Raw genomic sequence first — 12,448 nt, forward strand, 5'->3', positions numbered from 1 at the left:
AGTGATGGAGTGGTGTTTAGTTTACTTTTTGGGTGTAGCTAATAGATGATAGACATCTAAATAGGTGAATGTTTAGTTAATAGAATAGGCAACTGATAGGGCACACATATACTGCTATTTTTATTATTTCTAGTTTTAAAGTTATTTCTCATCAGTTAATAGTTGATTTGATTTGATTTTTTATTTAGACTATATTATCTTTTTTAAAATTTTATTATTTATAAAATTTTTGTCTTTAAAATAATTTTTTATATCAATATATTATTTAAAATTATAAATAAATAATAAATAAATATAATATATTATAGATATAATAATTATAATGTTTATTTTTATATATACTTAAAAAATAATTATATTTTTAATATGTTATATAATAAATTAATAATTATATGTATTTCAATAATAAAATTAAGAATCTGACATACATACTTAATTATTAGTCATTTTACAGTAACATGTAGCTTTATCAAACACATAAAATATATCAATTATAATAAATTATTAGTAACAACTTTCAGTTACCTACTATTCATTATCAATTATTAACTGTATTCAATAATTAAATTGAACAGAACTAGTCAATAGCTCACTAATTGGGAAAGGGAAACTAATTTTTATTATGAACGTGTTATACTATCCTCAATGGTATATATTGGTACCTACAAAACAATTCCCACTAAAGAAAATATTGAGCCAATAAAAAATGGACAGAAAAAGATATAAATTAAAGCACTTAAAATCTTTAATTGGAGTCATTTTAATGCTAGAGTCTATTTCATCTACGTTTTTTCTATTTTTGTTACACATGGCTGTAGTAACAAGTATTATACTGGGCATACAGAGAAGCGAGAGTCTGTTAATTTGCTTTATATGATATTCTTACTGCTTATGGTGATTGAAGCTTCCCTTCCATCCTCTGATGGTTTCCAATTGCAAAGTAAGATTGGTTGCTTCTCTATCTATTAAATTTGAAGGCTTTATACACCTGACCAAATAGGAAGAAGTATCACTCTGGTTTCAAGTCTATTGAGATAATTTTTAAATGTACAAGTCAAATAAGTATCACTCTGATTTCAGTTCTTTTGGCTTGACATTCACTAAAAAAAAATCAGTTTAGCAATCGATTATTGTAACTGACTAAAATCGATTGCTATTAGTAATTAATTTTGTAATCGATTTGTAATTTCAGTTTTTTTAGTAAAATATTTAAATTTAAAAAAATTTAACAATTGATTTAATAATTGATTGCTAAATCAGTTGCTAATTAATATTAGAAAAACTTTAAATATATGATTAATAACATATTTTAAAATCAATTGCTAAAATCTATTACTAATATCAACTGATTTTAAAATTGATTGCTAATTGCAACCGATTTAAAGAATTACTTACTAAATTAAATAATTATTTTAATTAATTCTAAAATTAGCAACTGATTTACAATCGATTGCTAAAATTAATTATTATTTACAATCGATTATCTATTGATTGCTTATAGCAACTGATTTTTGTAACCCACTGTAACTCAATTATTAAATTTTTTCTCTCAAAAATTTATGTCCAAATTTATTTTTCCTTTTCTTGATAACGATTTTTATAATTAATTTTATAATCAATTTTTCTCTCAAAAAATTCTCATCCAAAAAATTCTTTCAAAAGACTAATTTGAACCCTTTTAGGCATGGTTATCAAGCTTGTCTCAAGATTTGATCCGGTTGAGAGAGCGATTATTCAAACAGTTTAATCAGTGAATTATTAAAATATAATTAAATATTATATTTATTAAATTTAACAAATTTATTTTTATTTTTAAAATAACTTTTCGTTATTTATTAAAATATATTTATATGTATTATCTATGTTCTTAATATTTAAGAAATATTAATTGTATATTAAAATAAAAAAATAATATTTTAAAAAATTTATTGTATTATTACAAATTAAAAAAAATAATTACTAAATAACATTAAAATTATTAAGTATTAAAATGTTAATATTATTATATTTTTTTAAAAAATAATTTAAAATTATAGTCAGATGACTCATTGAATCATATACATGTTTCAATTCAATAGTCAGTTCACTCAATATTTTCCAACTCATCAGTATAATTAATTAACCAGCCCAAATAATAACAGCAAAAATAAATAAATAAATAATTCAGAAAATACATATCCTTTAAAGCACCAAAGCAAAGTTTCCTTTATCCGTATATTTCCATCCCTTTTCGGCCTAATAAAAATAAAAAAATTGCCTTTAATGAACAGCAAAAAGCATCAAAACCCAATTTCAGAAACAAAATATTCAATTATTCTCTCTCTAATGGAAGCCGATGTATCCATCGTCTTCCAAATCAAAACCCTTACTTAAAATCACATCTTTGATTCTATTTTTCTCAATAATTCCTTTTAGGGTTTTGTGCGTTTCTTTTGGGAATCGACAATGGAACGGATTGTTGTTGTTGTTGTTGTTGTTATTTTCTTCATCTCTTTATCTGCTTGCTGTTCGATGACCTCGGCTAGTGTGGTTTTGATTGGCGGCAACATTACTCTGTCTTTCGATGATGTTGAAGCTAATTTCGGTTGAGTTTTTTTTTCCCTCCTTTAATGGTTTTTGCCCTAGAAAGTAAAACTGCTTTCCTTTTTTTTTTGGGGAATTTTGAAGGGACAAAGAAAAATAGGAAGTCTACGCAAAAAATATTGGAATTAATTAAGTTGAAACTTGGGGTTTTACTGCTTTGATAGATTAATTGGATTTATAGGTACTTAAATACGTTTTCTTTCTTTAGATTGTTTTTGATAGTGTAATAGGTTCATGTTGAAAATTAAGCAACGAACTTGTGTAAAGAAGTGAAATCCAGATTTTTTTTTCTGTGCATATGTTCATTGTATGTAATGTTAATGCATGTTCTGATCCCTGATGTTGCTGATGATTTTCAGCTCCAGCAGTTAAGAGCTCAGGTGAATGTGGGGCATTGTATTTGGCAGAGCCCCTTGATGCGTGTTCAGATTTGAGAAATAAAGTTGGAAAAGCTTCAAATATTAGCTCCCCATATGTGTTAATTATAAGAGGAGGGTGTAGCTTTGATGATAAAGTTAGAATAGCACAAAAGGCTGGGTTCAAAGCTGCGATTGTCTATGACAATGAAGATGACGGCATCTTGGTTTCAAGTAATTTCTCTTTCCCATGCTAAAATTATTAAATTATCATCACTTGATAGTATGTTGTGGGATATGGAGTTTTATTTCCATTGGAATTTTCTTTTTCTTTTTTTTTTTTTCAAAAAGAAAAATGCTAGCAATATTGATTGCTTACATACATTTTGGCGCATTCTACAGTAATTCTTGTGACAGTAAGTTTCCTTGGTAGGGATGATTCACTTGCTACCTGTATGATGGATGTGCCCTGGGCTGTTAAGCAACCTGATTGCTTAGCTAATTTCAAAGAGTTTGCACTGATTTTATTGCCTTTCGCTTTAGATGGCATAGGAAAAGAAGCTGGGAAATGAACTGTACTAGTTCACTGGTCTTATTCTACAATACCAGAGAGGTTTTCACTAGGAAATTAGAACTTACTTATGGATTATGAGAAAGGATGGTAGCAGATTCCCCAACTTACCCATGAAGGAAAATAAATTATTTACCTGAAACATAAGCTGTTTTGGCATCAATTCCTTTTTTGCTGCCATTTTCTTTGAATTGGAGAGAATTATGTATATGTGTATGTGTGTGTCATTTATTCTATTAAGCACCTAAAGGTCCTAAACAATGGTAATTTAAAAAATTATTTCTAATATGCTAATTTATTTTAAAATTTATCAAGTATTTATTTGAATTTAATTTATCAAGTACATGAGTCACAAGGACTGTATCACCTATCCAATCCTAGTCTACCAGTTGTTTTTACTTTCGCTACATCCGCTGATCTTTACCACAGTTGTCTAGGTCATCCAAGTCTCACCAAACTTCAAAAATTAGTACCTAGTCTTTCTTCTCTATCTTCTTTAGAGTGTGAGACATGTCAACTTGGGAAACAAACTTGAGCGTCATTTCCCAAGCAAATCAATAATAGAGCTACCTCTATGTTTGAAATTGTTCACTCAAACATATGGGGTCCTAGTCGCGTCTGTTCAACTTTGGGATTTCATTATTTTGTTACTTTTATTAATAATTATTCTCGTTGCACCTGTGTATTTTTAATGAAAAATTGTTCTGAATTGTTTCCCATACTTCAAAAATTTTGTGCGAAGATTCATACTAAATTTGGTGTTACAATAAAAGTGTTACATAGTGATAATGCTCAAGAGTATTTATCTTCTTCTCTTAACAACTTCATGTCTTCCCAGGGAATCACTCATCAGATTTCTTATGCATATACTCCTCAACAAAATGGAGTCGCCGAACGAAAAAATCGACATCTGGTAGAAACTACTCGTATCTTATTAATACATTATCATGTTCCTCTTTGTTTCTGGGGGATGCCATTCTAACAGCATGTTAATTGATTAACAAAATGCCTTCTCCTGTCTTGCAACACCAAGGTCCCCACTCAATTCTATTTCCAGAAGAAATTCCTCATCATTTGCCATTACGTGTGTTTGGTTGCATTTGTTTTGTTCATGATCACACTCTTGGAAAAGACAAACTTCAGCCTAAATTTGTTAAGTATGTCTTTTTAGGCTACTCTAGGCTTTTGAAAGGTTACAAGTGCTATGATCCAGCAACAAATAAATATTTTATCTTAGCCGATGTAACCTTCTTTGAAACCTCCCCATATTTCTCCCCAAGCACCACAGATAAAAATCTCATCTCTAAAGCTCTTCCTTTTCCTATTCTTCCACCTCCACTAGTCAATCATTCTCCAACTTTTCGAGTTTATTCTCGTCGTCCACACACTTTTGCTAACATGAATGACACTACTATTCATGATACAGTTGTTAATGACTCTTCTGTTCCTTTGTAACCTACTCCAATCATGCATTTAGCAGAAGCAGCAACTCCTTCCATTGCCATTCAAAAAGGTATTCATTTATCTCTCAACCCACATCCGATTTGTAATTGTTTGAGTTATCATTGTTTATCCCCATCCTATTATACCTTTGTTTCTACCTTATCTAATATCCCCATACCTAAGACTGTTAGGGAGGCATTGGAACATCCATGGTGGCACAATGCAATGATAGAGGAAATGACTGCAATTCATGATAATGAAACTTGAGAGTTGGTTCCTTTACCAGAGGGAAAATCTACTGTTGAATATCACTGGGTATACACTATGAAAGTGGGTCGTGATGGCAAAATTGATCGATTAAAAATCTGTCTTGTTGCCAAAGGATACACTTAAATTTATGGGCTTGACTACAGTGACACATTCTCTCTAGTAGCTAAAATTGCCTCAGTCGTTCTACTTATTTCTTTAGTAGTAATGCATCACTAGACTCTGCATCAACTGGATATTAAGCATGCCTTTTTACATGGGGAACTCGCCAAACTAGCCGAAGAGGTCCACATGGAGCAACCACCTGGGTTTGTTGCTCAGGGGGACTCTGGCTTGATGTGCCGTCTACGATGGTCACCATATGGTTTAAAGTGGTCTCCAAGAGCATGGTTTGGGCAGTTCAGTACTGTAGTACAATAATTTGGAATGTCTTGAAGTGAAGCTGATCATTCAGTATTCTTTTGTCATGGTAAGCATGGGAAGAGCATCTTTTTGGTGGTCTATGTTGATGATATTGTTATAACAGGCAATGATAATGATGACATTTCTCAACTTAAGCAACACTTACTCAGTCATTTTCAAACTAAAGATTTAGGAAAATTAAAGTATTTTCTAGGGATTGAGGTAGCACAGTCCAAAATAGGAATAGCTATTTCACAAAGAAAATATACTCTAGATATACTTGAAGAAATAGATATGATAGACTGTAAGTATGTGGATACTCCTATGAATCCAAATGTTAAACTTATCCCTGGACAGGGGGAGCGTTGGGAAGACCCCGGTAGATTTCAGAGATTGGTTGGAAAAATAATTATCTCACAATAACAAGACCAGATATTTCATTCGCCGTGAGTGTGGTTAGTCAATTTCTCTAAGCTCCATGCAGTAATCATTGGGATGCAGTAACATGCATTCTTAAATATATCAAAGGGGCTCTAGGACAAGGTTTGCTTTATGAAGATAAGAGCCACTAACAAGTTGTTGGGTACTTAGATGCAGATTGGGCAGGATCTCCGGCAGATAGGCGATCTACTTTAGGATACTGTGTCATAATTGGAGGAAATCTAATATCCTGGAAAAGTAAAAAGCAGGATGTAGTCGCCAGATCAAGTGCAGAAGCAGAATATCAAGCTATGGCCCTAGCTACATGTGAACTTATTTGGTTAAAGCAACTTCTCCAACAATTGAGATATGGAGAAATAAAGCAAATGAAGTTAATATGTGACAATTAAGTTGCTCTTAATATTGCCTCATATCCAGTCTGTCATGAAAGGGCCAAATATATAGAGGTGGATTGTCATTTTATTCGACAAAAGATTGAATTAGGGTGCATTGCTACCAGTTTGTCAAGTTAAATGACCAGCTAGCAAATATACTCACTAAGTCCCTACGAGGAGCTAGGATCGAATACATTTTTAACAAGCTGGAGTGTACATTGGAGCATATGACATGTACACTCCAGCTTGAGGGGGAGTGTTAAGATATCACTGTGATTTAGCCTTGATTTGTTCTTGTAATTAAGTAGGATTTGTTGTGATATTATATTACTATTAGTTAGGCTAGAATCTGTTTTCTTCCTTCTTTGTATTCCTGTAAATCCTATAAATTTCAGTCAAGCTTGAAGGAAAGATCATCAAGCTTTTCACAACTTCTCTTCTTCTCTCTCTATCTTATTTCAGATTTAATGTAGTTTTTGAGAATTTGTTTCTCTTCCTCTTGATTTTGGTTTCATGTTTTACATTAATTTGGCATCAAAGCTTGTTCTGCATCAATGTGTTTCTTAGATCATGATGATTGCACAACTTTAAAAAAAGGCTCACAGGAGGAGTGGGAAACCTGAATCAAATTGTTGATCAGAACTGTGCAGAAGTCCCCTCCATGCCTTGTGTCATAATGTTCTCTTTATTTGTTTCAGATGAGGTGGTAAAGAATAGTTTGAACTGAAATGGATTTGTATTTCAAACTGCAATAGTGTCTTCTTTTCTTTTCAACCCATTGCAAACATCTAATAGAACACTAATTTATTTGTGAGATGTTTTCTTCATATTTTATGTTATAGTTTAAGTTTGTTTTTTAGAAATCCTCTGCATTACACATATAGATTTGTTTTATGATTTTTTTTTTCTCCAAATATTCGAGGGTAGAAGGATGCAGGAGTTACTCTAATGTCTTGCATTATGAGGTGGTATACCGGCACAATGACTAGATTTGTTCATCTTTAGATGAATGATGCATTATATTTTCAATTTGTCATTCTCATGATTCTTAATGTGATAAATTTTGCTTGAGTGACTAAGAAAAGATACCATTTTGAGTTAAAAGACCAGTCAGGTTACCATTTTAAAAAGCAAGGTGGACATGGTCCATTAATTTTGTTAATTTCTTTGAGTGTCTATTCTCTCACATTTATAGATGACAACAAATAATCTGTCCTCTCTGTCAATCTTATTTATATTACAATAGTTTTCGTTGCTATGCAAATCCTAACTTAGCATACATGCAAAACATGCAGTGGCAGGGAATTCAACTGGTATAAAAATACATGCTGTATTTATTTCCAAATCTTCTGGTGAAACACTCGGGAAGTATGCTGGGTTGAGTGGCATGGAGCTTTGGTTAATCCCAAGCTTTGAAAATTCGGCGTGGTCTATTATGGCAATCTCTTTTATTTCCCTGCTGACCATGTCTGCAGTGCTGGCTACTTGTTTCTTTGTTCGCAGGCACCGTATAAGAACAGAGCGGCCTCGTTCTTCTCATGTCCGAGAGTTCCATGGGATGAGCAGACGCTTGGTGAAAGCAATGCCAAGCCTAATATTTACAGATGTTCTAGAGGATAATTGTACTTCAAGAACGTGTGCCATATGCCTTGAAGACTACAGTGTTGGGGAAAAGCTCAGGATTTTGCCATGTCGACACAGTAAGTCTTCTGGCCCCTCCCCCTCCCACCCCACCCATATAAATTTGATGTCATGTACTTTTAGATTATGTTCAATAATATGTGTGTTTTAATACATAAGCAAGGTGTTTCTTAAATATGTAGTTTGCAAGAGAGCTTTAATTACTGGGGAACAGCCCTTGCAAGGTGTTACATATTGGTGGTCTTTGCTGTTTATTATTCTTTCTTTAGGACTTATAGGATTATGAGAAGTGGACTGTTGCACTAAATACTATTGTAAGTTGGGTTGGTATCTTACCCTAGTTAGTAATGGTTGCCTATTATTCTTCCTGGACAAGCATAAAGATGTCTTTTGTGGTCACACCCCGGTCCAGCAAGGAAAGTGGTGGAAAAAAAAGAAGAAGATTAATATTAGCTATTGCTATGAAAATTTTCTAAGTTTATGAAATGAATAGATATTCAAAACTATAATTGAAATTAAGATGCACAACTAAATAATAAGCATAAATACTTCAAATAAAGACATTAAATCCATCATTCTTAGGCATAATTAGCATTAACCATTTGAAACTAAAATAGCTAGGATCCTGATGGACATATGGAGTGTGACACTTCTAGTAGGATCCTGAATGGGTTGAGAGAATGAATGTAGAAGTGTAGATTAATTGCTCTTATTCACTTCAAATAAACCTTCACTATTTGATGGTCTTAGCTCAAGAAATGAAGATTTCTGAAGGTAGGTAGAATATTTGAGATAGGAAATTTGAGAGAAAAAGATGGAGAAGTGTAGAAAATAGAAACAAAATAAGCTCTCTGCCTCTCTGCGCCACAAATAAGAAGAATCCTTATCTGCCCATGTAGGTAACAGCCATTACCCATTGTAATTTTTTTCTGCGGTTATTAAAGGGGGCTATCGGTAATGGTACCCCAAAAAACCTATAAATAATAGCCATTACATTATGTGTTGGCCGTTATCTAAAACCCTGCTTGTAGGTGGAGCACTTCACCAAGCTATACAAATCTTCACATGCAGCCAATAGCAACATGCTTTCCTAAACTAAAAGGAAATTAAATAGACAGGTTCAAACCCTGACAGCTTCTATCTCCTTTTAGAATTTCTGAAGTAACCCAAAAAAAGGGAAATGGTCGAGTTCAATAAATAAATGGATGGGCATGAAAGTGTACTGAAACCTGGTAACTAAGAAATATCTAAGAATGATAATTTTCTTCAGTTGAATGGATTGTTTATTAGCATTGGAATGTTGAGGAGAATGCTGTTATAGTTAGTGGGGTGGTGATTGTAGAGGATCTACCAAGTTGAATGGTAAATTTGGGTGCAATAAATGGGATGCAGAAAAATTTTTATGTATAAATTGGGATTTGCAACTACAAGAGAATGATAACATCAAATATTTTTATAAAATGGAAATGCTCAAAGATAAAATGAGAAATGAATGCATTCATCAAAAGGTGGATAATATTATCATACAAAGAGAAGTTCATCAAAGAATTTGTTAGTTACAACATAACTTTCATCCATAACAGTGATTTTATTTAAAAATTCGTCAAAGTATATGCAAGACCAAAGTTTTGATTATTGTATTGTCCTTGGTTGTATGAAAGAAGAAAATTCAAGTTGCTTGTCTCAAATTGTTTTCAACTAACAATTAATTAAGTTGTAGTGGCTGCTATGCTAGCTATTTGTGCAATAGGTTTGAAGATCTCAATCTATAAAGGAGAAATGATATTAGCTCGTTGTTTTATGGGCTTTTTCATATTCAGTCAGAAGAGTTAGTTCCTTGTTTGTTTGTTTGTTTGTTTTTAACTTCATTTATTTCATTTTCATTTCCCTTACCATAAATAAAACAATCCACCTAAACCTGATTATGATCAATGACATGGTGTGTAACTGTGTATCATATGCTGTAATACAATGTTAAACTTAAAAGTAGCCTTTATCTTCAATAACCTTTGTAAAATTGCTAGGGGTGACTTCACTATTGATTATACACTAAATTGCTCCTCCATTTGTACATAAGTTAACTCTTAGAATTACCTCCAGTCCTCACATGAAGGAATCACATTATGTTCAAAGCGTTTTCTTTACTGACTTGCTAATACATGCTCTTGCTAGTAAACATTTAGATGGTAGGCCAACACTTGATTTCTATCACTTGACTGCTCCACTAAATGAAAGAAACTTTTTAAGAAGGCAAGGTACCCTGGGTAGATAGATTAATGGTAATGCCATAAACCATCGTGTGAGAAACATTGTGTCTTTGAACACATAACTAAGCCTTGATGGACTTGCACAGAAGTCAGGTTATTGACTTGTGCACAAAACGAAAAATTTCTTTTTATCATTTCCCTGCTTGAAATTATCAATATTCAATATAGTTAGGCAAGATTGCTGCTGGCATTTGAATGGAGAGTACTGGCAGTAATGTGTGGCACCTAACATAGGAAAGTTAAACCTCATGCATCTTCATAGAAGTTGTGTAGAAATACCTTATATGTGTATTCTTGCTATATATTGTGAATCAGTAAATTGTCATTCATATATAATGTATGCATCTTGAAGCATTTGAAAAAATGTCTGTTCTTTATGTATATATGCTTAGTAGCTGAATTATATGTTCTTGGAACCTGTTCAGAATTCCATGCTTTTTGTGTGGACTCCTGGCTTACCACATGGAGAACTTTTTGCCCAGTATGTAAACGTGATGCAAGAACTAGCAATGGTGATCTGCCAGCATCAGAATCCACACCATTACTTTCATCAAGCCCAGCATCTGTGGCTTCTTCTATGTTGTCATCCTTTAGATCTGCATCGACGTTGGCCATACAAATTGCCCCTACATCATCGCGATCTCCATCAGTTTCTCATATTCCATTTTCACGAACTCCTTCAGTTTCTCATAGTCCTCGTTCTAGCACTCCATATGTCCAGCAATCTCTTAGGTCCTACCACCAATCGCCATCTCTAAGTGTAAGTCACCGCTCAGCAGATCTTAGGCATGTGTCATCGCAAAGATCAATTGCTTCTCATTTAATTTCACCCCACTCCTTGGGTTACCCATCAATATCACCTCTTAACTCAAGATACATGTCTCCATATATTCCTAGCCCAAGTAATGCCTTGCCTTGTTTTTCAAGTTCTTCAAGTCATCAACCGCAGCCACTGCATTGTAGCGAGTCTGCAGCAAGTTTCTCCCCATTTGCCTCCGCTCAGTCGCTTCCTGAATGTTAATTTGAGATTTCATTTTATGATTGGCAGCTTTTAGGTGTGTGCCCAACTAAACCAGCATTTGTTGGGAACATACCAGCATTTGTTGCATCCTGTAAACCTCAAGATGTCTTAGGGCATTAGGTTTTGATTGGATTTGTCCGATATGATGATTTTCTCCTTGTGCAATGCCTGGAACATGACATACCACTCGCTGATTTGTACATTGTATCATACCATTCTGTCCCATGTGTTAATTTCCAAGGATAACTATAGTTGAGGTTTCAGAAAATTTTTGAGTGTTATATCAAGCTCCGTTAAAATGTAATGTTTGAACAGTTTGGATTGGCCGAGTATTGTTTAACCCGGAAGGCACTAACCATTTAACTGTGAAGAGTGTGCACTGGAGGTGCTCCTTGCTTGATGCTGATGAATTGGCTTTTCTTTTCTGTTGCCGCGTCTGGATTCACCAACTGTTTCTGGAATATTTTTCTATCTTCCTGTTTCTCTCTCCAACATTTCAAGTATGGATTTATTTCGAATTAGTAAATAAAAGATGGTATTATATAAAGCAAATACAGAATTTATTAAGTCAAACAGCGTATTTTCAAATTTTTTGGGTGTATTTGGCCTGTTTGGATTTATATTCTAATCAACAACCTTGGAGGCCTGGTCGAAATTTGAGAGTATGAAATCAGGTAAATTTGGACCGGGCATTTTTTTCATTTGTCAAACAGGATAGGACTTGGAAACCCCAATGGTATCAAATCCCTCTACTCAAGATAAGGTATGCTACGATCGGTGCAAATTCTAATGGCCTTTGGACTGAGCAATAATTTTTCCTAAAGTGGACTCAAATTTGATACGAAGTTGGGCCAAGCTGGGAAACTGTGGGCCTATTTACTTAAAAACTAGGACTAAACAGAAGGGTTATTATACAAATCAGTTTAATTTTTCGGTTTTTCAGTAAAAAAATAACTGAATCAAATCAAAAACCATAATTAAAAAAAAAATCAAACCGGAAAAAAATGTTGAATTATAACTTATAAGAAATAAAATAAAAAAAATAAATTAGAATTATATTCTTTAAATAATTTTAATTTTAT

The 12,448-nt window shown here is 33.0% G+C and overlaps 1 protein-coding gene across 2 annotated transcripts; it reads left to right on the forward strand.

The window, feature by feature from the left end:
* Positions 1 to 2,245: 2,245 nt before the first annotated feature.
* On the forward strand, positions 2,246 to 11,791 carry LOC110647543 (receptor homology region, transmembrane domain- and RING domain-containing protein 2). Of its 2 annotated transcripts, XM_021801436.2 has the most exons (5): positions 2,246 to 2,584; positions 2,943 to 3,173; positions 4,349 to 4,423; positions 7,733 to 8,137; positions 10,771 to 11,791. In XM_021801436.2, the coding sequence occupies exons 1-5, from the start codon at positions 2,446 to 2,448 to the stop codon at positions 11,364 to 11,366; spliced, it is 1,446 nt and encodes a 481-aa protein (XP_021657128.2). In that variant the 5' UTR covers positions 2,246 to 2,445; the 3' UTR covers positions 11,367 to 11,791. The 2 variants fall into 2 exon arrangements, with proteins under 2 accessions (XP_021657128.2, XP_021657129.2); XM_021801437.2 differs by lacking the exon at positions 4,349 to 4,423 and having other exon boundaries at positions 2,249 to 2,584.
* The last annotated feature ends 657 nt before the right edge of the window (positions 11,792 to 12,448 follow it).

The sequence above is a fragment of the Hevea brasiliensis genome, chromosome 12, assembly GCF_030052815.1.
Source record: "Hevea brasiliensis isolate MT/VB/25A 57/8 chromosome 12, ASM3005281v1, whole genome shotgun sequence".
Classification (NCBI taxonomy): Eukaryota; Viridiplantae; Streptophyta; class Magnoliopsida; order Malpighiales; family Euphorbiaceae; genus Hevea; species Hevea brasiliensis.